Raw genomic sequence first — 26,332 nt, forward strand, 5'->3', positions numbered from 1 at the left:
ATTTCTAAGATCTTTACGGCTTCTCCGGGTTACATTAGGTTTATCTTGTATTACCTTTTCAGAAGTTTCAATCGAGGCTTAAATAAGGATTTGTTTGTAGGAGTACCGGCTCTCCAGTTGGAACTGCTGACAGTAGTGACCGCGCCTCTGATGCAGGGGTGGCCTTCTGATGTCAGCATGATTCTAGGTTGTATGAGGATGTTTGGAAACCAGATCCATTGTTTCCAAGACCAAGTTGCATGACTGAGAAAACAGCCCCATGTGTGTTCAGTTGCTGCACTGTCATTATCTTTTTGTTCTTCATCTCCCTGTCTACGCCCTCTCCCCACAAAGCCTTTGTTTCCTGACCAGACGTTGGTTTGTCAGGATAACTCCTGGAGTGGCAGCAGGCATTCCTAAAGGCTGAGCTCTCCTCTGCGGTAGTTCTTCCTGCTGTGGTGAGCCACACACTAAATGCTAGGGAGCAGAACCCAGTTGATCTCTTACTGCTCACATACCTGAGGTGACAATCAGCTGGGCAGTACTGGTTACTGAGCCGTAATCATTTCTTGCGGAGCACGTAAAGACCCCTGCATCTTCAGGGAAAGTCTCAGCGATAACCAGGGTACAGATCTCCTCTGGAAGTGAAGAGAACAGAAGAACTCATCAGAGTGAAACCATGAAGTCACCTCGAAGAAGTCGGACACCCTGCCTTTCTAAAACAAACAAATCAGGCAACAATTGGCGTAGAATCTCTTTACCTACTATTCACAATAGAGTCTCTACATTTAATTTAGCAGTTCAGTGTAGTGGCAAAAACTTTGCCGTCAGACCTGCGCTTTGTGATTTTTGGACAAGAGCAGCCTTGGTTTCCTCACCTATAAATTGGGGATAATGTATACCTAATGGGGTATCTGTGAAGATGAAAGGAGATGTCTGCAACGTGTGTATCTCTGCACTTGGCTTGCGAGAGATGCTCAGTAGATTCCGGCTCCATTCTCCTCCAGCTAGTTTGGTTCAGTATGTGTGGAAGCTCTTTCAACTACAACGCAGCTGCCTTTTACATCTGCTCAACTGAAAAGCAGTTAGTGGGGAAAATCAACCTTCTCTGAAATGTTGACAATGGGGGGGGGTGGAGAACAAAATATGTAAATGCTGGGCCTACGGACAACTACTTTGGAAGCTACCATTACACAGTGTGGCAGTGTTGCACTTTGTAGAGCATGAAAAGCCCATACTCTGGAACCAGCTGTCAGGGCTTGGATAAGGGTCCTGCCGTATCTTGCCTTTGTGACTTTGGTCAACGTTCCTGAACGTCAACATTCTTTCTGTAAATTGGAGGAGAAAATAACAGAACCTACCTATAGGGTATTAATCATGCCTCATAAAATTAAGAAGCATTAAGCATCACAGGGTTATTGTGGGTAATGATGATCATGACCGTGACAACAGCTGATGGTTACACAGCCCTCATCAGGCACCAGGTATAGTTATCAGCACTGAAAATAGATTTAGACTTGATCCTTTTGTCAACCTTACAATTTAGATTTATTATAAGCCCATTTTATTGATAGGAAACTAAAGCACAATAAAGCAAATTGGTTTGCCCAAGATTAGCAATTGGTTTGCCCAAATTGGTTTATGAGTGGCAAAATTAGAAATCGAGCCCAGTCAAGTTCCAGACTCCACACTCCCACCAACCACCTATTCCTGTGACAGGCTATACGTTGCGCTTAGGCCACTGCCTGGCACATGGTAAATGCTTTGTTGCCAGTACATATTCCCTCCCAGTTAGCATTAGAAAGAAGCTAGATCTAGAATGTATTAACTAATTTCAAGTTGAATAATTATCTATGCTTTACCAGTAAAATAAAGATTATATTGGCAAATGTTAAGAGAATTGATATTTTTCTGATTCCCACACTCTATCGATTATTCCCATATTATGTAGGTAGGGTAAGACTTCGTACAGTAGACTTTCTAGAAAAATGGCCGCAATTAACCTCCTCTCTGCATCCACGTCCCTTTGTAATGTGACTTGGCAAGCCCTTCCATCACGTGCACCATCTAGTTGCCCTAACCCTTGAATTCCGGCTGGCCTTGTGAGTTGCTTTAACCTAGAATGCAGTGGAAGTGATATCGTTGGTCAGTTCTGAGCCAAAGCCTCAAGGGACCTTGGTCATCCTGCTCCATCTCTTGGAGCTCTACTGAACTCCCAGGTGAGTAAGACTATGCTGGTATGCTGGAGGAAGAGCTACCAAGAGCAGAGGTAAGCCATTTCAACAGGTACCATCCTAACCTAACTCCTTCCCAGCCAACCTGGAAGCTGACCACAGCCGGAGCAAGTTAGTCCAACTGAGGTTGGCTGAGCCTGGTGCAGACCACAGAACTGCCCAGCTGAGGCCAAGCCAAATGGCTGACTCCCAAAATTATGAACTAAACGAATAGTTGCTGCTTTAAGCCACTCATTTAGGGGATGCTGTCCTGGGGAGCAATAGCTAACTGATGTAAATGGAGAAGAGAAAATATTTCTCTTCCAACCTCCTTTTCTGACAGCCCACAAGGGCAAACTTTTGAGACTTGTACAATAATGTACCTTCCTTCAACTATCAGTAATAAAAACTAGCAAATTGGTCTCAAAGCATATTTTATGTTTTAAACACTGGAAGAAAAAGTGCTAACTGCAGGTTAAAAGGGCTACCTTACAATAAAAACATTTTTACCTATTAAAAGGATCTTTAAGGATCTTATTTTTAAAACACAAATAAAAGTAATAAATGTAGGGGCACCGGGTGGCTCAGTCGGTTAAGCATCCGACTCTTGATTTTGGCTCAGGTAATGATCTCACCATTGTGGGATGGAGCCCCACCTGGGGTTCTGTGGTAGGTGTGGAGCCTGCATAAGATTTTCTCTCTCCCTCTCAGGCTGCACTTACCCCACTTGCTTGCACTCTCTCTCTCAAAAAATACTTAAAAAAGTAATAAATGTAAAAGTAAATAAAAGTATAAAATGAAAAAGACTTCCTTTATATTCTATTCATTGACTTTATTCAATTATACCTTGCCTTCTTAATAATGTCACTTTGTTTCAAATGGAATTATTTTCTTCTTGAGATGGTGGTATCCCTTAAGACTTCCTGTGTTAAAAATAGTGAAAAATACTGGTTAATTAAAAACTCAGCTCTGGAGGGGCGCCTGGGTGGCGCAGTCGGTTAAGCGTCCGACTTCAGCCAGGTCACGATCTCGCGGTCCGTGAGTTCGAGCCCCGCGTCAGGCTCTGGGCTGATGGCTCGGAGCCTGGAGCCTGTTTCCGATTCTGTGTCTCCCTCTCTCTCTGCCCCTCCCCCGTTCATGCTCTGTCTCTCTCTGTCCCAAAAATTAAAAAAAAAAAAAAAAAAAAGTTGAAAAAAAAAACAAAACTCAGCTCTTGTGTTTCCACAAGTAACTGGGGTACTTTTGGCAGGCAATATAACGTGATCACACTGGGTTATACTGCAGCAAGCAGTTTTATATATGGCAACATCGGGCCTCAGATGACTTAAGATGACTTTGATAACTCATTTCATGTCTCACCTCTGAGTGACACACATTTTTGAAATTTTGCAATCAAAATAGACTTTAAGAGGCACATTTGGTGCGCCCAGTACAAATGTAGATTTATACAGAGACCATCACAGAATTTTCTGGCTTTCCCAGTATTTACCTTGGTGGAAGACAAAGCCAACTGGGCTCAATAATAGCAAACTATTCAGTTCCAATTGCTGTAGTGTTGATATATGGCACAAGAAAAATTCATTCAAATTCTGAACCTAGGTAATATATTATGTTTTATTTCAATAATGTATTTCCATAAATCGTGCTCAAATTATGACCGCATCTCATAAAACAGGAGTTGTGGTGTAATGGGTTGGGTAGGTATGAAGTCAGGCATGCTCACCTCTGCTCACCTTTGTCTCAATCAGTGTAAAAGGTTCCCTGTCTCAGGATGCATCTTGGAAACTGGAAAAACACCATGAATACATGGTGGAACTATGAAATGCAATGTATATTTCAAGTATTTTGCTATTTTTAAATCAGCAATTTTATTTAAAAAGACGAAAAACTAAAAAAAATAAATGACAACTATGAAACTGGCAGGGCTCTGCATTACTCTGGTTTTACTTATACCTTACATCTGGACTTTCATACACAAAGATCTAGATATAATTATTATTTAAATTCAACTGCATGTCTTAGCTCCTCAATAAGATCAGGCTATTGCAACGGGGAGGAAGGAGGGCTATTTATAAGGTTGGGTGCAGACTATTAATTTTTTTGAATGTTGAATTATGATGCGGTTTCCCAAACCTGTTAGATAAGAATCACCTGGGAGGCTTGTTAAACATGTTGATTACCTAACCCTCTCTTCTCCCCTAGAGATTCTGATGCAGTATACTTGAGGTGGGGCCAAGGATTTAAAACACAAAAAAAACACTTTGCAGTTTATTTTTATCTTCAGAAAAGTATGGAAAACTTTGCCCTCAAAAATGGATTTCACACATTTTTTTTTATTGCAACCCACAGAGGGGGAAAATACATTTTGTACTTAACCCAGTCCCGTGCATACACACACTTGTATAACGTAAACGTTTCTCAAAACAATATTTAAGATTATATGAAGTGTACCTGACTATTTTCTTTAAAATAATGGTGGTTGTCCTCTGCTTTCATGGGTCACAATCAGCAGTTTAAAAAACATGCTCTATAGGACCTAGCACAGCTCCTGGCTCAATAAACACCAATAAATTCTGACAGAGGTGTCTGGCACATTAAAAAAGGGGGGGGAGGTGGCTTCAGGTAAAGGTTTGAGAGATATGGATACATTTGAAGTGCACAATTATTATTTGATTAAAAAGTTCACTGAATAGAAGAAAAACAAGAGAATAAGAGAAACCATGAGGTAATCCTGTGGGGTTTTTGTTTTTTTTACTGTACTGTACACAACTGTTGGCCTTCCAATTGAAAAGTAAGATAGAGGGGCATCAGTGGCTCAGTCGGTTGAGTGTCTGACTTTGGCTCAGGTCATGACCTCACGGTTGGTGGGTTTGAGCCTTGCATCGGGCTCTGTGGTGACAGCTCAGAGCCTGGAACCTGCTTGGGATTCTGTGTCTCCCTCTCTCTGTGCTCTCCTCCACTCACTCTGTCTCTCTCTTTCTCTCTCAAAAATAAACATTAAAAAATTAAAAAAAAAAAAAGGAAGATAGAAAGTGTGGAAATAATTCAAGTTGGAGCTTCATATAAGAGTAATCATTTGGAAAGTGAGGTATATCTAGAAAGGTACAGGGGATAGGAAATTTTTTTAAAATTTTTTAAGCTTTATTTATTTTTGAGAGAGAGAGAGAGAGAGAGAGAGAGAATGAATGAATGTGAGTGGGGGAGAAACAGAGCAAGACACAGAATCCGAAGCAGGCTCCAGGGTCTGAGCTGTCAGCACAGAGCCTGATGTGGGGCACAAACCCACGAACTGTGAGATCATGACCTGAGCCGAAGTTGGACACTTAACTGACTGAGCCACCCAGGTGCCCCGGGATAGGAAATTTTATAACTAAATACACAGGGCTACAGAATGAGTTAAAAGTGTACTTAAACAGAAAGAAAAAAATGTACTTAACCAAAGAAGGGTAAAACTTAGGATATTAGTACCATAAGGGATTTTGGAGTTGTCTAGCCCAAATCTCTCATTTCTTCAGGTGAGTTCTAAAGTGATTTTCTCAAGGTCATGGTTAATTAACATTAAAGTCAAAATGTGGAAGACTGTCATCCTGCCTCCTATGAGCAAGCTTTTTTTTTCCCCCTCAGAGGACAAAGCCTCTCTAGTAGTTCTGCATTTTTTCCTAGTTCAGGGCACAAGGAACTCCGTGTAAAATGAGGTAAGGAAAGATTTAAGACAGGAAACAAGGAGTTTTCTGAATCTGAAAATTTTAATTACTCTCACTACCCAAGTAATTCAATAGGAAATTCATCTGCACAAGGAGATGTGCTGTGTGTCTTCAATGATAAATTGGAATAGGATATAAGACCAGTCAAAGGGCTTGTAATGTGGACATACTGGCATCAGAAGAAAAACAGCCTAATCTTTTGAGATTTGAGGGAAAAAAAAACCCTCATATACTGGCAGCCCTCTGAGAGATGGGCTTACGGCACAGGTAGGTCACCTCTGTCCCCTGTAGCAGATGCTGCTGGTAGCCATGAAGCCTTCCCAGCTTTCAGCTGCACCGAGGTGCATCCTGCCCAGGGAGCCACTGCCTCAGTCCTACACTATCTCCCCAGTGTTTGGCGTTCTCCGGAAAGGTCTTCTCTCAACCTTGGATTATTCATACCTAGAAACATGGAGTTTCTGGAGACACTTGGAGAAACTTCCATCACCAGTTCATGCCTGAGAATGCCTTAACTGTAAACATAGACATAATTCTGTGCCTTGAAACCTACATTCAGAAACAGGATAAAATCTTATCTAGCAGGGATGATGTAAAGTGGTTTTGGAGTTGATGATCTTGCCAATTTTAAAGTTCCTTATGCTACCTATGATTTTGTGATTTTTAGTTATGCCATTAAAAAAACACCCTGACCTACTATATATAATTACCCCTTCTAAACCATAGGGCACTTTTGCGAATGAAATTTTATCATCACCCCATCCTTCCATGACTCTGGGGACAGATTACAAATCCTCACTGTGGTCACAGAACCCTAAATGACCAGGCTGCTGCTTACTTGCCAGGTTCCTTTTGTGCCTCTCTCCTTCCTTCATTCTGAGCTTCATGCACTCTGGCTCTCCCCGCAAAGCCCCATTTCTTTCCGTCTCTAAGCCCTCAGCCTGATGCTTCCACCTAAACATGATTTTATCAGAGGAGTCTTTTTTGATTAGAGTTGGTCAGATCCACCATCTATATTGTAATTTTAGGACGGCAAACTCTCCTGGGAGACAGCTCTCACACCTATAAATATTTTTTTGTGAAATTAGCGTGTTCATTTCTGGTACCTTGACTACAGCCCCTGTGAACATGGAAAGCATTTGGTCTGTTGGCATGTTGTCAGCATCTCTCCGTGAATATTTTTGAATAAATGTATGAATGAAATTTAGTTCCCAGGAAAAAAGTAAACGTTTGCTTTACAAAAAGACTGTTTCACATTTGACTGAATAAAACTCATCGTATGCGAGTTTCCAGGAATACTTCCATTGCATAAACGTACAGTCACGTACAGACTGACTAAACTTCTAGAAAAGGCTACAACCTCACTGAACACCACCACCACCACAGAAGGACAATCATTGGGATGTTCCTCTAGTGATCTTCACACATTGTTATGTCTCAGTGACTTGTACTAGATAAAATTTTAGTCAAATGCCCCAGAGCTTGTTTAGCTTTTCTGCTCTTGGAAAATTTCGTCCCAAAGTGACACTAGGCTCACATCTTGTTCAGAGAAAGTAAGCATCATGGCTTGTATGGTTCTGACACGACCAAAATGAAGAAAGCCATGAGGAAATGAGATGAGCTAGGCTGTAATATTGCATTTTCATCTGCAAGCATCTTATTTGAACAAAGTCCTTTAAGACATCTGTAAAATACATTCTGGTCAGAAATGGAAGTCAAGAGATGACTGTTTATCTCCAACAAAGGTGGTTAGAGGCTTACTTATCTATTTAAACAACTGTCCATTTTAAAAAATGGAAAAAATTTAAATTACCAGTAGCTCTATGATCCATTTTAATCCATTTTTCTTAGATGAAAGGTTTTGATTGGATGGCATGTGATAAATTACTAAATTGGAAACTTTTACTGGTGATAAATTTTTTTTATAGTTAGCTAAAAATTACTTAATCATGTAAATATCTCTCAGAACTCAACCATGAGTTTCATTCAAATTTTTGGACGTACTTAACACTTTGTTAAATACAAATAACTTTGTTTGCCAAACCTTATAAAATGATGAGGCAGCAAGGATAACAGTACTTATGTCCTTTGGGTGATAAGGGGACATTTTCATAAAATGCCTTCTTTCGCCAGCCTTTGGAGTCCAGCCTAACTAAAAAGAAATCCAGCTTTTACCTTCCAAACCCCAAAGTGGGTTTATTTAACACAACTGATAAAAACGAGTCTGGGTTAAAATCAACAAGATGAGATTCAGTGCTGGTAAATGTAATGTTTGCATAAATTTTTATAAAGGATTTTTTTTTGCAATTGCAAACTGTATCATATATAGAGGATATTTTAAATGCATGGTTTAAGGAATAACAATAAAATGAACCCCTGTGCACCCATCAAGTCTAAGAAATAAAATATTACTAATACTTTAGAAATGCCCCCATGCCCTCCCCAATTGAATCCTCCCCCTTCTTTTGAGATCATCAGTCCTTTGATTATGTTTCTTGTATTTGTATCCTTCAAAAAAATGTGTTTGGTTTTTTTTTTTTTTAATTTTTTTTTCAACATTTTTTATTTATTTTTGGGACAGAGAGAGACAGAGCATGAACGGGGGAGGGGCAGAGAGAGAGGGAGACACAGAATCGGAAACAGGCTCCAGGCTCCGAGCCATCAGCCCAGAGCCCGACGCGGGGCTCGAACTCACGGACCGCGAGATCGTGACCTGGCTGAAGTCGGACGCTTAACCGACTGCGCCACCCAGGCGCCCCAGAAATGTGTTTGGTTTTTAAAAATTGAGTCCTAACCACAAGTTTTACTGTGCAAAGAAAAGGCAAACTTGTCAGAAAAAAGTTTACAGGAACTATCTTGGGGTATAAACTGGCTTCAACCTCCCCATGATGTTTACAAAAACCACCACAGGAGTAATCGGCAGACAAGTAATCCTGAATGAGTCCTGGGAACCTTAAGGCTTACCTCCATGAGGAAGTCTGGTGGGGCTAAGTGTGGGCAGGAACTGGACAGCCAGCACGAATAGCTGGGGAAATAGGTGTCCCCATGCTTTCTGTTTTTAAGTTCAACATGGCCAACTTCCAAATCTCAGCACCAGAACAAGTGAGAACGGTGGTGGAAGGGAGGATGAAATGAGTGTTCTTAGCTGAATCAGGAGGCTGTGCAGGGAGGGGAGAGCACAACAGGCCTGCCACCCTGCCATTCTGTCATCAGGGTAAAGGAGGAAGCAGTGGCGATGAGCTCTTAGTGCTGAAAACTTCAGTGTGTCTGTCTCTTGTATCCCACAACTCCAATCTGGACCTCTCCTCCATTCCTGACGTCCAGCTGTCACCTGCCTGCAGGGCTCCCTTTGGCTCTCACCTGCACTTGATCGCCTGCTTCCCATCCACCACATTTTCCTCTTTCTAGGGGAGTTCTCTTCCTGGGTAGAACACATCCCACCTGAAGAGTTGTGGAGGAAAACCTCCGAGACCTTGCAAGTCTGGAAACTCTTGACTGTATCTTCACAAAGAATTGAAGGTATAGCAGGGTGTAGGATTCTAAGTTCGAGGTAATTTTACTTCAGAATTTTGAAGGTTTTGCTTCATTGTCTCTTCATGTCTAGCATGACTACTAAGAAGTCTGAAGCCATTCTGATCTTGTTTTATGTGCCTTCATGTTTTTTTCCCCTGGACACTGGCAGAATCATCTCCTTGTCCTGGATATTCTGAATTTCATGATGCACACTGCTGTGAAGTTATCTTCATCCACTGTTCACACAGTGAGTCAGTGAGTCCTTTCAATCTGGGAACGGTTACCTTCAGTTTAGGGAATTAAACAAATATTTCATTGATAATCTTGTCCCCTTATTTGTCCTCTCCTCTGGGATTCCAATATATAGGTGTAGTCTACTTAAGCAGGTTTTCTAGTGTATCTATTCTTCTTACCTTTGCTCTTATAGTCCTTTGCTGTCTTTCTGCCCTACTTTGTGAAACATTTCCTCAACTTTTATTTCTGCTACCAGCTTTCCATTCCAAGAGCTTTTTTCTGAATGTTCCTCCCCTCTTCTTAAAGCATTTTCAATTTCACTTTTTGGATGCGCTGATTTTCTTATCTGAGAAGAGGGTTGGGTTTTTACATTTTCTTCTCTCTGCAAGTCTGTTTTATTCAAGTTGCTTTCCAGGGAAGATGCTTCTTTTCTTCTAGATCATCCATGATGCAGGTTTCTTCAGAGGTCTTTTCTCTCTTTTTGTTGACACGGTTCTGAGTTGATTAGATGCTCAGAGGAAGACAGAGGAGCTTGCCCACTTCCCGGTATGGTGATCTAGATGGCCTCTTTGTTGGAAAAACTCCCATATCACACATATGGATTTTTTGTTTCTCTTGGGATGTTCAGATTGCCCAGAAAGAAGTCCTTTAGGCTCTGCCTGGAAAGGAAAGGCTCACAGGCCAGCATTCTAGAAGATCAGTGCAGAAGATGACTGGGAGTAGGATCATGGAGAATTTAGAATTCTAAGAGTCACTCAGTTTCCTTTTTGATGCACTCTCAAATGTGCCTCTCTCCCAAAAGATTAAACCAAACTTTCTTGGTCCATGGGATCCTAAGTGTCTCAGTAATAGTTTTTTTTTTTTTTGTTTTGTTTTTTTTTTTTTTTTAATGATGCTCCTAAGCCAAAATATATACCTTCATTTGTTACGTAGTTATTTTGAAAGAACACAGTAAGTACTTAGGTCTTAACAAGTTAGTTACTATTTGAAAAAACACATATAAGTTGAAAGAAAAATATTTTATTCTTAAATAACCACAATTACTAATTAATGAATGCATGCATCTGTTGGGTACTGCAGAACTCTTGAGATCAGATGGGACACAGCCAGCCTCATTTCATGTTCCACATTGATTTTCACGTGGCACTTGTTTAGCACATGTACACATCAAAAACGCAGTTTCACATAGATATGATGTCATAGAAAAGAATGTGGAGTGACCTCATGTTGAAACCCTGAACTGTTTCAAGCTAATAGCTGTGTCTATCAAATGCTGAGTATCATTGTACTTGCATTAAAACTTTCAAACATTACAGTACCTCTGTCAATCTGTGTGGTGCCCCAGGGCACCTCGTCACACAGTTTGAGAATCACAGGTTTCACACAATCCACTTTTGTTTAAACTTTGTTTAACCTTTAAGCTCTTAACTATGTATAATCTACTGGGATCTCAAACATCCTTACCATTGCTGTCCTACAACTCAGCACCTTAGTACATCTAACAAGTATAATTAACTTCACATTCTGAATCACAGAATCAAAACATGGATTCTATTATAGAAGACCTAAGATGATGGGTGGCATTTGGTTAGCAGAGATTTATACTGAAAGTACAAGGCATCATATTTTTATATGTGTAACTTCCCAGCCAGCAAGACACAGGATTTTTAATTTCGCATACCACCAGACAATGCTATAGAAGTAACTCAATACAGTTTGTGGCTACGTCCAGACAGCTGAGTAAGGGCCTGAGTATTAACAGCTGTCAAATGAGTGTTCTGTGCCCTCCACACCACCTCCACCCCAGACTAGTCTTTGAAGGATTCAATCAGTATAAAGTCAGAATGTCAAGGAAAGAGGCCAGAGCAGGTAATATGACAAACGGATGTTGGTCTTAAGTAAGCTGACTAGCTATTAATTCACAAAACAGTCTGAAAAGATTTGTGATGCAAGCCGACTTCTGTCTAGACAGAGAAGGGAGTGTAAAACACATTAGACAGATACAACACGGTAGTGACAAGAAAAACCTGTTTCAGTCTCTCAAATGCATTAGGAGAGAATCTGGTGGGGTTTTTTTATCTGAATATCTAATCCCTAATGGAGCTATATCTAGGTACTAGTGAATTTCATTTCTATAGCTCTAACACATGATTTTAAAAGGGAAGAAGCATAAAGAGATAAAAAGAATGAAGTAGGGAAAAGCAGAGAGGAAAAGAGAGATCGAGCACCAACTAGGGAGGAAAGAGCAAGAGTGAATGTGTCAGAGGACTGGAGAGTAGGAAGAGAGGGTAATAAAACCCAAATGCTCAGATATGTTCCTGAATTTCAAAGACTATTTATGTTTTAGCATTTGGAAAACATCACTGGCCTAGTCCTATAAAACTTATCTCTTTCCTCAGATGTACTGTAGTCATGTCTGTTTTTCTGCTTTCCACTTAGCAGTGGCCAAAAAACGGCGATCAGGGAAGTCAGTTCCTGCATCCACTTTATACAGTTGAATAGTTCAGTGGCCTAATGGATAGCCAATCAGGTCATTTAAGGAGAGTACGCAGTTCAAAATATCTTTTGGGTTTTTTTCCCCCAACAATGTCGATGGTCAACTTTAAGCTCAGGGTAAGGAAAACAATTGGCTACTAGTAAAAGAATCAGAATCATACTTAGTTTTGTCAGGCATGCCAAAATACTGTTTAAATACAAATTATATTTTAACATTTGCTTGTTCTGAAGTTCTCATAGCAGCAGCTCACAGAAGCAGTCCACTTGAATTCATTTGTTTAAAGGGTTTTTTTTTGTTTAAAAAATATGATCATGAGTTTTATTTAACACTACATGCCTATTGTAGATTGCCTGATGGAGAGCATTTTAATGCTCTGGCATAAAAGAGAAATGAGCAATTCTAGTAATGTAATAAATATAATTGTGGAGAAGTTATCAGTTCAGGGAAAACTAGGTGTGTGTGTGTGTGTGTGTGTGTGTGTGTGTGTGTGTTTTAATGTTTGTTTTGAGAGAGAGAAGGGAGTAAGGGCAGAGACAGCAGGGGAAGGGCAGGGAGAAAAAGAGAATCCCAAGCAGGCTCCAGGTGGTCAGCACAGAGCCGGATGCAGGGCTTGAACTCATGAACCTTGAGATCATGACCTGAGCCAAAATCAAGAGTCAGACATTTAACCAACTGAGCCACCAACGCCACACGGGTTTTGTTTTTAATAGCTCCTGCCTGTATACAAGTTTTTTTTTCTTTTCTATTATTTTTTTAATGTTTATTTACTTTTGAGAGAGAGAGAAAGAATGAACGAAAGAACGAACAAGCAAGAGAGGGGAAGAGAGAGAGGGAGTCACAGACTCCGAAGCAGGCTTGAAGCTCTGAGCTGTCAGCCCAAAGGCCATTGCAGGGCTCGAACCCACGGACCACGAGATCATGACCTGAACCGAAGTTGGATGCTTAACCAACTGAGCCACCCAGACACCCCTTTTTTCTTATATTGACAGATTTCGTTGACATATTTCTGTACCAAGATATATTTGTTCTCAGCAAATTCCATTATTGTGCTTAGAATGGAAGAGTCCATTTTCTTTTCTTTTCTTTCTTTCTTTCATTTCTTTCTGAGAGAGAGGGACATTGTGAGAAGGGGAGGGGGAGAGGGAGAGAGACAGTCTTAAGCAGGCTCAATCCCACGACTCTGGGATCATGACCTGAGCCAAAATCAAGAGTTGGACACTCAACAACTGCACCACCCAGGCACCCCTGTTTTCTTAAATGCTTCCAGATCTAACTAAAGGGGGAAAAATAAGAAAATTCAGTAAACATGAAAGGAGAAACTTATATTGCTAGGATATGCAATTTAAAAGGAAGTTCCCCTCATTATCTTGCTCTTTTCTTCATGATTTTGCCATGTTAAAAAGGCACCGATGTATGTCTAGAGGTCATTTTATCCACGAAGCTGAGAACTAATTTTATTAAATAATCATGATCAAATCATGATTGTGCTAGAAGCAAAACAGAAAATCATAATTGAAAAAGAGTTTGTAGTTTGAGGGATAAAAGGGAAGAGGATGGAAAAGGGGGGGGGTGGTAGCAGACATTTCTGTTCTCCCTCCACACCCAAATTTATTCCTTCTTAGCCAATATATTGAGTATTTTCAATTTTCAAATACATATGTACTCAGAAACTAAACTATGCAGCTTCTAACCAGTGTTATGAGTTTTTAGATGACGGTTAGTTAGGAATTTCCAACACAGATCATGGGAGATATTTCATAAATCATCATCACCTCTGTAGGTAACGACAAGGGATAACAACATGATGAAAAAGAATTGCATGAATTTGCACAAAATCCACAACACAACATCAAAAGCAGTAATCCGTTCCAGTAATAATGCTTTTAGAATTTGTGGCTCAAAACTTCAGTTTTATTTGCACATAAAGTATCGTAAGATATAAACTGCCCGTGACTTTTTCACATCAACTTTTTTTGTAGATAGAGAGGTATCTGGCTCCTACTTTTATATCTATCAATAAGTCTATTTAAAATAGTAAACACAAGATGTGCCCTAACATCTTAGCTCATGCAGCAGATGGAGTCTCAGAAGTTCCATGTATCAGGGAACCAGCAAGATGCAATTTTTTAATTTGTAATTTTTTAGTATTTATTTTGAGAGAGACAGAGTGTGAGCAGGGGAGGGGTGGAGAGAGAGGGAGACACAGAGTCTGAAGCAGGCTCCAGGCTCTGAGCTGTCAGCACAGAGCCCAACATGGGGCCTACGAACAGCAAGATCATGACCTGAGCCGAAGTCAGACGCTTACCAAACTTAGCCACCCAGGTGCCCCAAGATGCAATTTTATATAAAGACCTATCACAGAATATGAAGTTGTCTATGTTTTGGAAAGTGACTACAGTATTTGGTGTGATGACTGACACATTAAGTGGGGCAACATCTCTGGTTGTAATCATGACAAGAAGGCACTAGATCAATTCCAATTGTTCCTTAAGGATGCTACTCAGTACCCTTTAACCTTTGGATCCTAAAAGGATCACATCCTACTTTTAATGGCCCAATGCTCGGATGTGAGAGGTCCGGGACTAACCATAGTAACCTGACCAGCAGTAGCCCACTGAGAACTTTCAAGTTGTCAAAGAAGGGACAGAGCAAAGCCATGGCTCCTAAGGGACATGACGGCAGAAGCTGCTCAAAGCTGGAGAAAAGCACAAATCAGCTTTTCAACCTTTTGTCAAGGAGTAAGCGAAACTGTAATTTTGCCAAAGGGAGAAACACAAAAGAAAGTACTCTTGAGGTGGGCGTCCTGTAAAATACACAGAGAAACATTATTGTTTCTTTTTCAAATGTTTTTTAGTTCATGAGGAGTCATAAATATCCACAAAGTCTGAAGCAGAAGAGTTGGATCTGGTGCTTCCGGATAACATAGCACTCTGATGAGGTCAAATGACCCGGTAATTAAGAGAGATCCTAGGGCAAGATGACTTTCTTCATGCTGGGAGAACGGTACAAGTTTATGGCTCAGGCTACATAAATGAGAAATACCGGTGGTCAGTTTTGCTTACATCTCTGGGCTGCTCTCATGTGAGACGCATTTCTAAGCTGGAGGGTCGAGCTGTTCCTGGGCTTTGGTTAGCGAAAGTATGTAGCAGATGGTTCTTTTCTACTGGAATTTCAGGACGATTTTTTTTTTTTTAAATCAACTCGCTTTGCTTTCTGAATATAAAAGACTATATTTAAAAAAGCCTTAAACCACTGAGCTTGACCTTCTTGTCTGAATGGAACTTAATGTTTTACTAATAAAGAAGTTGATGTAAAATGCAGTGGACACACCCCATGATAAAGAAGATATTGTCTTTAAGGGGGTTTCGTATTTCCAGGGAACTGCAAAAACATTGTTCTACTTATGGCTTTAAAACTGAGACAAAGAACTATTGAAACCCCAAAGATATGTTACCAACAAACAAAAAGAAAAAGCTTCTTACCAGGTTCAGCTGTAGATCTAGGTTCTGTTTGCCACATGAGGAAAAAATAAATCAAAACAGAGTATTAGAACGGGATTCCATTAATAATAAATCCACCTATCTTTTCTCTGTCTAGGACATGTCTACAGAATATAGGGAACTCCACAGTACAAAAGAGTAAAGTGATAGATCAATTTATATTTCTAGAAATACAGAAACCCAAATTCCACCAGTAACAAACAGCTTATACTAGGAAGTTTTGTAAACCATAATCCATAGAGGGGCTTATAGGAGGCTTATACCCCTCCTCAAATTATTTGCCCTACTTTGAGTTCACAAGTCTGTAACATTTTCTGACGTATATACAACTTTCATTAGACCTTCAAAGGGTTACACAAGTGACCACCACTGCTTAAATACACTGGACCCCACATATTTGCAGGTTATCTGGTCTTACTACTCTCCCCAAAATAGAAATCAATTCATCCAAATGACTAAACCCTTCTTGGTTTTTTGGAAGCTTGAGGGAAGAAAATGAATGAATGTGGGAGAATGGGCACCTCTCCTTACTTTTCTGTAGAATTCTGAAGTCTGGAGAGTCTTGGATTTCACTCCCTTGTCGGAACCACTTGACCTGCAAAGGGGGCGCTCCTCGGACCCGGCACTCCAGTACCACCACCTGACCCTCTGATGCAGCTATGTTTTGCAGTTCCTAAAATTCAAGGAAAACACTCCCTGTTAGACTGGTGCACATGTCCACAATTTCACAACAGACAATAACGCTTCCAAAGCTTCCCGGGGAAAAAAAAAAAAAAGGCAAAACTTGCATCATAAGATAATTACCACTAACTCAGATAAAAAGAAACACCTTTAAACCCATTGGTTGTCAGCTTTTCATAATCTCCATGTAATGACATTAGTAAGGTTTACTACTGGGCCTCTAGAAACTTCGTGTCTCTGCAAATTTATTGCCACTTCATATTTATGGAATTTTATGGTAATGCCTGTTACCTTTATCTACATTTAAGAGTCAGCTGGTGGAATGCAAACTTCCCCAAACCATTATATTTCATATGAACGTAGATTCCTGGGAAAACCAGACAGGAAGGAAAAAAAAAGGCATACGTTTGTTTTCACATGCTCCAACTTTCCATGTACTCCTCCTCCCCCCCCCACCCCCAACACACCTTTGCCAATGGGTTTCCTACGTCAGGTTTATTAACATGGTTTATTAACACAAGGGGCTTGGGGATTTTCTCATTTTAAAGTTCTGAGTAAAACAATAAAACCTGTAGTACATCTCCCTTCATGACCTTCATTTCCTCTTCCTTTGCAATTACCCTCACTGCCCCGGACCCCACTCCAATTCCAGACCAGTACATTTTTACAGTCCGACGGATTAGAAGTTAATGTGGCTTCACAGATGCAAAGAGGTAAAAGCTTTTATACTTGTTATTAAATATCAAAAGATGCCCAGTCCTCTTCCATAGGTTCTCTACCTTCTTTCTCCAGGAGGACCTAGCAATGGCTTAAACTTAACTTTTGACTTTTTAACTAAACTTTTTGACTTTTTAAACTTCTGACTTCATAGCATGAGATCTTACATAGGTCATGTAGAAATCTTGAAATAATTCAAATATGACAAAGCAATTCACCTGTACATCAACCAAAAGCAAACAAACTCACATCAAGAAGTTGTGTGGTTTTTTCGGTTTCATTTATTACTTATTTAAGATTATCTGAAGGGATGACAAATGGCTTGTTGGGAAAAACAAATGTTGTGGCAAATGGCCTTCGGTGAGTGTGTTAGAGCTCTAAGGAAATTCTCAAAGTTGATGATGTTGGCAGAGGAACTATGAGAATCTAGTGTTAAGTCGGAGAAGGCATTTGATAATTTCGGTAGTTAACAAGAACGCCTTTTTTAAGTAAAAAGGTTAAGATTATTAACTACTTCTGACTGCATTCTTCAACCCCCCCTTTTTTTTTAATGTAGGAAATCTCTGGTTTTAAATGGACTTTTTCACTTTGTGATCGGGTCCAGAGAAGAGCCAATTTAATGGACCACAGCAGGCAAAGTGCTGCTCACAGGCTCCACATTGTGTGGATTCATTATTAAACACTTCCAGGCTTGTCCAGGAAATTGCTTGTGGTAGATTTCAAAGGGTACACAAATATGTTTCATATTTGACCTTTCAGGCACCAAAGGAGACTCTGATTTATTAGGATTGTGTGTTTTGTTCAAACTTTGGAGAGTCAGAGATAGAGAAAATGGGCAGGATGCCAAGGACCTGAAGAGTCAAAACTCCAGTTATTCCAGGATCACAATTTGACTCCACCTGGAGCAAACTTTTTTTCTGTTTTTAATTTATTTATGCTGAGAAATAGAGAGGGGGGCAGGGGTGGAGACAGAGGCAGAGAGAGAGAATCCCAAGCAGGCTCCACACTGTCAGCACAGAGCCCAATGGGGAGCGCGAACTCCCCAACTACAGGATCATGACCTGAGCCAAAACCAAGAGTCGGATGCTTAACCAACTGAGTCACCCAGGCGCCCTGGAGCAAACATTTTTATCTTGAGAAAAGCCACAGCCGGGCAGAATGAGCCACTAGGAGAACCTGCAGGAACATGATGAGGAGCACTGAAGGAGACTGCATTCAGAAGTTGTGCTTGGCAATCTGCACCACCCACTCTGTAAACTTTGGGACTCCTGAGTGTGTTTCAGGTCCATATAAGGGTATCTCACGTCATATACCAAGCCCACCGGATACTGCGATTCCTTGAAGGGGTCCAACTATTTAGCAAGAAATGCCACATGAGGCCAGCTGCTCTCCCAGTCTCTCATGTGTCCCTACCGCCCAAAGTCCCACAGTCCATGCCAGCTCTGCCGTCCCAAGCGAAGCCCGGTGGCCCACAGGCAGAAGTGCTGCTCTGCCTCTGACCAGCTGCGAAACCTGGGAATCTTTACCAGAGTAGTAGGAGGAAATAGATGGAGGCACCTCTTAAACTGGCAAAGCCCACCTGGCGTTCACTGTCACCATCATGCCCCCAAAGATGCTAAGGGTGACAAAGGGAAAGCTAGTTTGAGATACAAAGGAGATCAGCAGATTTATTTTCTACACCTGCCCCTCCAAAACCAAAGCTCAGGCCCAAAAAGGACCCAGCAAAGCAGGGAGAAAAGATGCCCAAAGGGACAAAGGGGAAAGCAAACGCAAAGAAGGAAGAAAGCAATCCTGCAGAGAACAGAGATGGTCTACAGTCTAGACACAGAGGGTAGAAGGCACCGAAAATGCCCAGGGAGGGGTGCTCTATGCTTCCAGTCACTCCATAGTTTGTGATTCCTTTATAAAAATATAGAATTCCTTTATAAAAATATAGAAGTTTGTTTATGTTTCTTTTTACTACACTGTGTGTTTGGCACACAGTATGGTTCATGGTTTTCTTCTGGAGAAAGGGGATATACCACTAATATGTCACTGATTCAGGAGGAACAAGGTTTTGTGTCATTTTCAAGGATTTCTCTTGGTGCCCAGGAGGAATTCCCTAACATCTCCATATGCCAGGCCCCAGTGGTGAAGCCCCATGGGGAGGGAAAGCAAAACCTCACATCTTCTTTATCTACTTAAATCAAGAGGTGCATTGACACCCTCAAAATCAGCCATGTCTTGGGTAGCAATACAGCAGATAACAGATTTCCTGGTGATGATCTGGTGAAGCTGTTTTCAAAAAGCTCTAAAGTCACACAGCACCTGAATTATCCACACCTTGGTAACATGTGCTGTTCTAAGCAACGAAGGACAACTTCATGGACTACTAGAGTGGCACTGTTTTTGGTAAGGTTTCACACAATCTTTTTTTTTTTTCTTTTTGTAATCTATCCAGGAGGGGGGCTTTCAAAGTTGTTGTCAGATATCATTTGTTGCCATGTCTTAAAGTAAATATTGTTTATGGAAAGATCTTTAATAAAGCTGGATTCAGGCTGGCTTAGAAGAAAAAAAAAATCATTCCCTCCAGGAAGACAAGCAAGATGCTCTTCTCCACTGCCTTGCATGTTTTATGGATTTGCTCTTTACATTTGTCTTTAGTTTACTGGGAGTAGATTTTTGTAAAAAGTATGAAATAGGAGTCCTATATATATATATATATATATATATATATATATATATATATATATATTTATCTCTGCTGAGGAATTCATTCTTTACCCAGTGATCTGCAGGTTTCTGTAAATACTGGAGTGTCTTTATGGGCTCTGTTCTGATTACCTGGTCTTATGCCAGCACCATACTGTCCTAACTACTATATTTTTACAAAGTCTTGACATCTCCAAGGACTAATCTCATGCCTTCCTTACCATCATATGATTTGCCTTCTTCAGGAGTACCCTGGCTATTTTTGGATTTATCTTAGAGTCAAATTGCCAAGTTCTAATTCAAACAAACAAATGAAACAAGGAACCTGTTAGAATTTCAGCTAGATTCATTAAATTTACAGATTAATCTGGGAGTCATGATTTCTTGACCATTTTCCAGTCCACAGACATGGTATTTCTCTTCACTTATTTAGGCCTTTTTAGAAGTCTTTCAATAAAGGTTTGTAATTTTCTCAAAACAAAACAAAGACAAAAAAACAAAGAAAGAGAGAGAAGATATGCTACATGGAACCATTTCTGAGTTGAGCAGTTGACAAATGAAATGGAGGTCATTCAGCTTGGCAAGGCAAAACACAAACTTAGAACAAACTGAATTATTACCCATTTTTTTTATTTCTATAAAACTTGTTTCTCCCAAACAATTTCAAACACAGCATTTTGTCTTTTTTCCCACCTGTCTTGGCTTTCCCACTCTATTGTAAGCTCTATCAGGTCACTGACCATGCCCACATTTTTTAGACCCTTCACAAGATTATAATCACCCAGCAATTTTTCGGTAAATACCTATTTAGCCCCAAAGGTAACCATGACAGCCTATTGATCTGTTCGTTTTCATTTTTAAAGACTGCTACATGAAGCCACATGTGAATCCATGTGAATGGAATTTCAAGACCAAAGCAAACACAGAGAATGAGACTTGCAGATGTCAGACCTTTGTAAAAATAGGAGGAAAGGAGGCAGGAGTGGTTGCATCAGGTCGGCAGAGATACGAGGTTGGACTGTGAACCTGAAAAAGCAGAGACACAGGGATCAAATTCTGAATATATAAATTGCTGAACAGATGGGCTAAAGAAACCTTTCATTATTGGGATCACTCCACATGAATGAAACAAGGGAAAGAAAACATCGCCATATATCATTTTGCTGGTCTACTCTTACATACAGTACAGACATTGTTCTACACCCTCATTTCACATCTGTTACTCTTCTCTACTCAAAAGGATATTCAAGGTACAAGTTCCCTGGTTCCTTAGGGATCCATGAGCTTTTAAATGCTATTACCAAATGGATTTCTGTGTGTGGGGGTTTCACAGGGGCCTTTTCCAAAGTTCTCACAGACATTATATTTTATTTTTAAATACGGTCTGGATTCATTGAATTAAAAGTACAAGTTACTGGCAGTGGAGGGTAAATTATCAAACATTCCCCTACCTTATTTTTAACTTGAACTCTTTTTTGATATAAGGAATTATAGGAAGTTAAAAAGAAGGATACTGTTTTTTCTTGATATGCAAAAAACAAAGGTGCTGAAATACTTACTGAATGGAACTCATCTCTGGGGAAATAGAAGGATTCCAGAGTAGTGAATGGAAATGATTTCTCCTTCTACATTCATTTATTTTCAAGCGCTTTGGGTTTATTCTGCTCTATATAGGCAATTGTTAGCTTCTTACCCCGAGATGATAGTGATCTGATATTATGTGTCTAAATATGACAAGATGTCATCAGGAATGTTGGCAGTTGTAGAGATGCTAGGATGGAAAGGGCCTATTCATTATCCTCGTAAGGCTTTTCATTGGCTTGTGATTTAGGATTGGGTTTCACTTTTCACTGTCTTTTTATGTGCATAGACTATTTGAATGCTTATACAGTAGATAGTCTGTGCCAGCCGCTGTTCTAAATGTTATGTGGAGATTCACTCACTAAATCCTCATGATAATCCTATGAGATAGATAGATGGTATTATCTTCAGTTTACAGATGAAGAAGTTAGGCATAGAGAGGTTACATCACTTAGTCAAGGTCTCTTGAGTTGGTAAGTGGTAGAGCTGGGATTTACACCCAGGCAATCTGGTTCCAGGGTGTTAAAATTTTATATGACCGTTGCTGATGATAATAAAGCAACGGAGTTTCTGTGAGCCCTTCAGCCTCCTGCCTATACTGTCGGAATAGATTAGATTACCTTCCATTTAGTGCTCCTGTAGAATTTAAACCACTTAAAATGTACTGTTTATGTTATTATGGTTTTACATATTTAAATACATATTTTCTGCTCTTAGGCCTTTTTTTAAAATTTTTTAACGGTAATTTATTACTGAGAGACAGAGAGACACAGAGCGTGAGCAGGGGAGGCATAGAGAGAGGGGGAGACACAGAATCTGAAGCAGGCTCCAGGCTTCGAGCTGTCAGCACAGAGCCCGACACGGGGCTCGAACTTACAAACCGTGAGATCATGACCTGAGCTGAAGGCGGATGCTTAACCGACTGAGCCACCCAGGTGTCCCTGCTCTTAGGCTTTTAATGTGTTCGGCAATATTCATATTTTTATATTTCCTATTTCCCCATAGGAAATAGGATTAGCATAGTCTCAATATTCATGGAGTTTTCTGAAAAATTCCGGTAGGTTTTATTTTTGCAAAAACTTAATTATTAATACCAATTTACATAACAATAATAATTATAAACTGGGAATGAAGATGGTGACAGATTGTTTTTCTCCAATGAAATGCCTAGCATGGTGCTAAGCATTCATCACTTATCAATACTTAAATATCAAACACCAAAAAAAAAAAAATCTACATATAATCAGATATATTTCTATAGGTTCCACTCTGACTTAGGGATTTAAAACAAATATTTAGACCATCTTTAAGTGAGTTATACTGGCTGGTTCTTTTCAAGTTTCAAATGTCTCTTCTCTATGGTTTCTACATACCACAGATCCCAGAGTATTACTCTACAATACCTGAGTGCTCAATAGATAGAAGGCCTGGTGATGATGCTCACAGAACATAGTGATTAGTTAGGAATTAGTTTACACTTCAAGGGTGGGGGCGGGGAAGGCTTTTGTGAGTGTTGTTTTTAAATATACACATCATAGCACAACGGCAAAGTAACATGCATCTAATTAAAACATTTAAAGATTCCAATTTTTTTTTTTTTTAATTCCTGTTGTATCTGCAAAGTAAGCTCACTATTACCTCAGTAGTTTGTACTGTTGTTCTTTTTTGGACACGGCAGTCTTGTAATGAAATAAAAGCAGGGTAAAAATGCTTGGTTAAGCCAATAATAATAATAATAATAATAATAATAATTATTATTATTATTATTATTATAGCATGATTATGTTTAGCTCCTGGAAAAACTTTTGTTGGTATGTCAACTTTTCTTGCTTCTATTTTAAATGAGCTAATAAATTTGGCTAAATGGAAGAGGGCACAGTTGTGGAAGAATAATCAAATAGTCATAGCTCAAAGAGAGAGCGTATTATCAGGTTATTGGCTGTTAGAGATGTTCCCAATGGGAAAGCGGATGTTGACTAACTGGTAATAGGTTTTTGATTAAACATTATTTTTAGTGCTTAAAAGGAAGAACTTTACCTACCGTTTTCTTTCCTCCCCCTGTTGTGCTCCCACTTAGGAAAATATTGCAGGGAGTGTACTAGTTGGAATCGAAGCTGTAATCATGAAGTCTGCTTCACAAAGTTTGCTAATGAGTTTGACTCCTTGTGGTTTCAAGTACGAGGACTTACCTGTTGAACAGGGATGGATAATGGCTGAATCACAGCTGTGGTCACTCCTGTCTTTGGAGATGATGATCCTATTGTCAAGGAAACAGAAGTTGTTTTCTTTTGAGCTCTGGAAAATAAAAAGGCAAGTGGGTTCCATCAGAAATTTTTTTTATGTTTATTCATTTTTGAGGGAGAGAGCATGAGCCAGGGAGGGGCAGACAGAGAGGGAGACACAGAATCTGAAACAGGCTCCAGGCTCTGAGCTGTCAGCACAGAGCCCGACACGAGGCTCGAAACCATGAACCGCAGGATCACGATCTGAGCCAAAGTCGGACGCTTAACCAACTGAGCCACCCAGGCGCCCCAGAACTTTTTAAAATCAGGAATTATTCTTTGAAAGATTTCCACAGAATATTTCAGTTTCTTTTTGTGTACTCAGTCCACTTCAATTGTAAGTGCTTCAGAAATGCTTCATAACCTACAGTTAGAATGGCTATAGTCAATACATACATAGAATGGGCCTTATAGATTTTACCAAAATAAATACACGGGTAAGAGAAAAGGAGCTATATATAATTCAGCCATTATCAGAGAACCTAAAGTTTGATGTTGGAAATCCTAAGAGAAAAGAAAATGTCTGGAAAAAGTCCTAGGGTTTGGGTTCTGTATTTAGTTCATGGTTTTAGTGGTCTATTTTAAGTCTAGCAGCTCTTCTTTGTCCTGGTTCCTCATTTTGTTGAGAATGTCTTGGCATTTTTGTCTCTTCTTACCCATAAAAGTTAGTGAGGTGTAGAGAAAGGTTAAGAACAGTTGGTTGGTAGGCCCAGCTTTGCTAAGAGGTTGGCTGTACAATCTCAAGCAAGTCATGTAACTTTACTATGCTTGAGATCTTTATCTGAAGTCAGAGGTGGCAGATTATATATATATATATATATATATATATATATATATATATATGTATATATACATGTATATACGTATATATATACGTATATATATACGCTCCTGGATAGATATAATTGTCATGTATATACTAGCAGATCAAAGAAATTGATTAGCACAGTCTCAATATTCATGGCATTTTCTGCAAGATTCCGGTAGGTTTGATTTTATTTTTGCAAAAACTTAATTATTAATATCAATTTACATAATTATTATTTTGGGAAATAACCCATCTGTCTTCCTAAGAATAACTAAATTTTACCATTTTCATAAGATCTAACCAGTAACAGACTTTATCCAAATGGAAACCCATTTCTGGCTTAATCAGACATTTTCCAGTTTGTATCAATAAAGTGGTCCTCCTTTATATTTTGGTAATGATTTAACTAGTTTCCTCTCGATGTGACTGTTAGTTTTACATATTTATAACCAGTTAGTTGTCATTGAGACTAACATTGTATATGGTTTGATTTTGGCATCTCAATGATGAAATGCAGACTTCAAAGTCTACATTCCTAAGTAAAAAAAATGTGTTCACGTTCAGATATTTGATCTTTGACTGACATCAGCAGACCTCTTCCTTCAAAGCACAATGCATGCTGCTTTGTACCCTAACGATTCTCGTGACATTCTTTGTTATACAGACAATTGATGGGATCATAGGCACTCACTGTGGCATGGCTCCAGGTTTTGATTTGAAAGCTAAACTTTCACTCTCTGAATCTGTTGAACTGGCACCTGAAAAAGTAGAAAATGACAAAATTAAGATTTGAGGGTATCTAGAACTGCTTCAGAGAGTACTATTTTTCATTTTTAAATAACATACAATGTCTTATTTTGAAATAGGGAATGATTCAGACCATTTTTATTTGGACTGTTTTTTCAGAAAACTTCTTAAAAATCTATTATAAAAAGCTTTCTTCAAAGCAATTGTTTTGAATGCCAAATTTACTACTAATTTCATTTATCACTTTGGCCACCACTACCAAATTTCTAAGTGGCTTATAAACTATGAAATAAATGTATGTGTCTGTGTAAAACATCCAAGGTTTTAAACTTTAATCCGTTCTTGGGAGATTACATTGTGTGGATTCTCAATGTCTTCATTACTCATTAATTAGGAGATGTTTTCTGAGTCTTTGATAAATTAGAACAAAACAGTGGCTTCATTCTTTTTTTTTTTTTTTTTCAACATTTTTTATTTATTTTTGGGACAGAGAGAGACAGAGCATGAACGGGGGAGGGGCAGAGAGAGAGGGAGACACAGAATCGGAAACAGGCTCCAGGCTCTGAGCCATCAGCCCAGAGCCTGACGCGGGGCTCGAACCCACGGACCGCGAGATCGTGACCTGGCTGAAGTCGGACGCTTAACCGACTGCGCCACCCAGGCGCCCCAGTGGCTTCATTCTTGACTAAGAATGTCTCCAATTTTGGATCACACTCTCCCAAATTCATTCGCTTCTTTACTGTTTGTGAATTGAGGGTCACTTTATGTTTTTAGTCAAAATACAAAATGTACTTAACATTTTAATGCTCATGTGTTTTGTCACAAGAGATTTTAGGTGACAGATTTAAAATAAGCGTGATTAGAGGTATACTCTTGGTATTGCTTTTATGAGATGTATTTAACTTGAGTTAAAGATACTTTAATATAAAATAATACATGCTTACAGAAAAGTAACCAAAGAGAGAATTGTGTGACATAATACTACAGTATCTTCCTTAATGCCATTCTGCACATGCTAATGTATATTTGTCAGATAAACTTATTAACATACATTTATGTATATGTCTATACAAATGGAATCACACTATATGTACTCTTTGCAGTATATTTTAAATACATTTAGAATATATGCATTAACGTAATTTCTTGGATGGCTACCCCATGCTACTTTCCATGACTGTATTTTTC

The 26,332-nt window shown here is 39.5% G+C and overlaps 1 protein-coding gene across 4 annotated transcripts in view; it reads right to left on the reverse strand.

The window, feature by feature from the left end:
* Positions 1–26,332, reverse strand: part of PALLD (palladin, cytoskeletal associated protein) — a 408,233-nt gene that overhangs the window by 202,157 nt on the left and 179,744 nt on the right. For all 4 annotated transcript variants that reach the window (XM_058720931.1, XM_058720930.1, XM_058720933.1 and 1 more), the window contains 6 exons: positions 25,089–25,155; positions 23,497–23,602; positions 20,678–20,752; positions 16,169–16,310; positions 15,620–15,643; positions 498–617 (listed from right to left, as the gene is read on the reverse strand). In XM_058720931.1, coding sequence (XP_058576914.1) covers positions 498–617; positions 15,620–15,643; positions 16,169–16,310; positions 20,678–20,752; positions 23,497–23,602; positions 25,089–25,155 — 534 coding nt within the window. The remainder of the gene's footprint in view (positions 1–497; positions 618–15,619; positions 15,644–16,168; positions 16,311–20,677; positions 20,753–23,496; positions 23,603–25,088; positions 25,156–26,332) is intronic.

The sequence above is a fragment of the Neofelis nebulosa genome, chromosome 3, assembly GCF_028018385.1.
Source record: "Neofelis nebulosa isolate mNeoNeb1 chromosome 3, mNeoNeb1.pri, whole genome shotgun sequence".
Taxonomy (NCBI): Eukaryota; Metazoa; Chordata; class Mammalia; order Carnivora; family Felidae; genus Neofelis; species Neofelis nebulosa.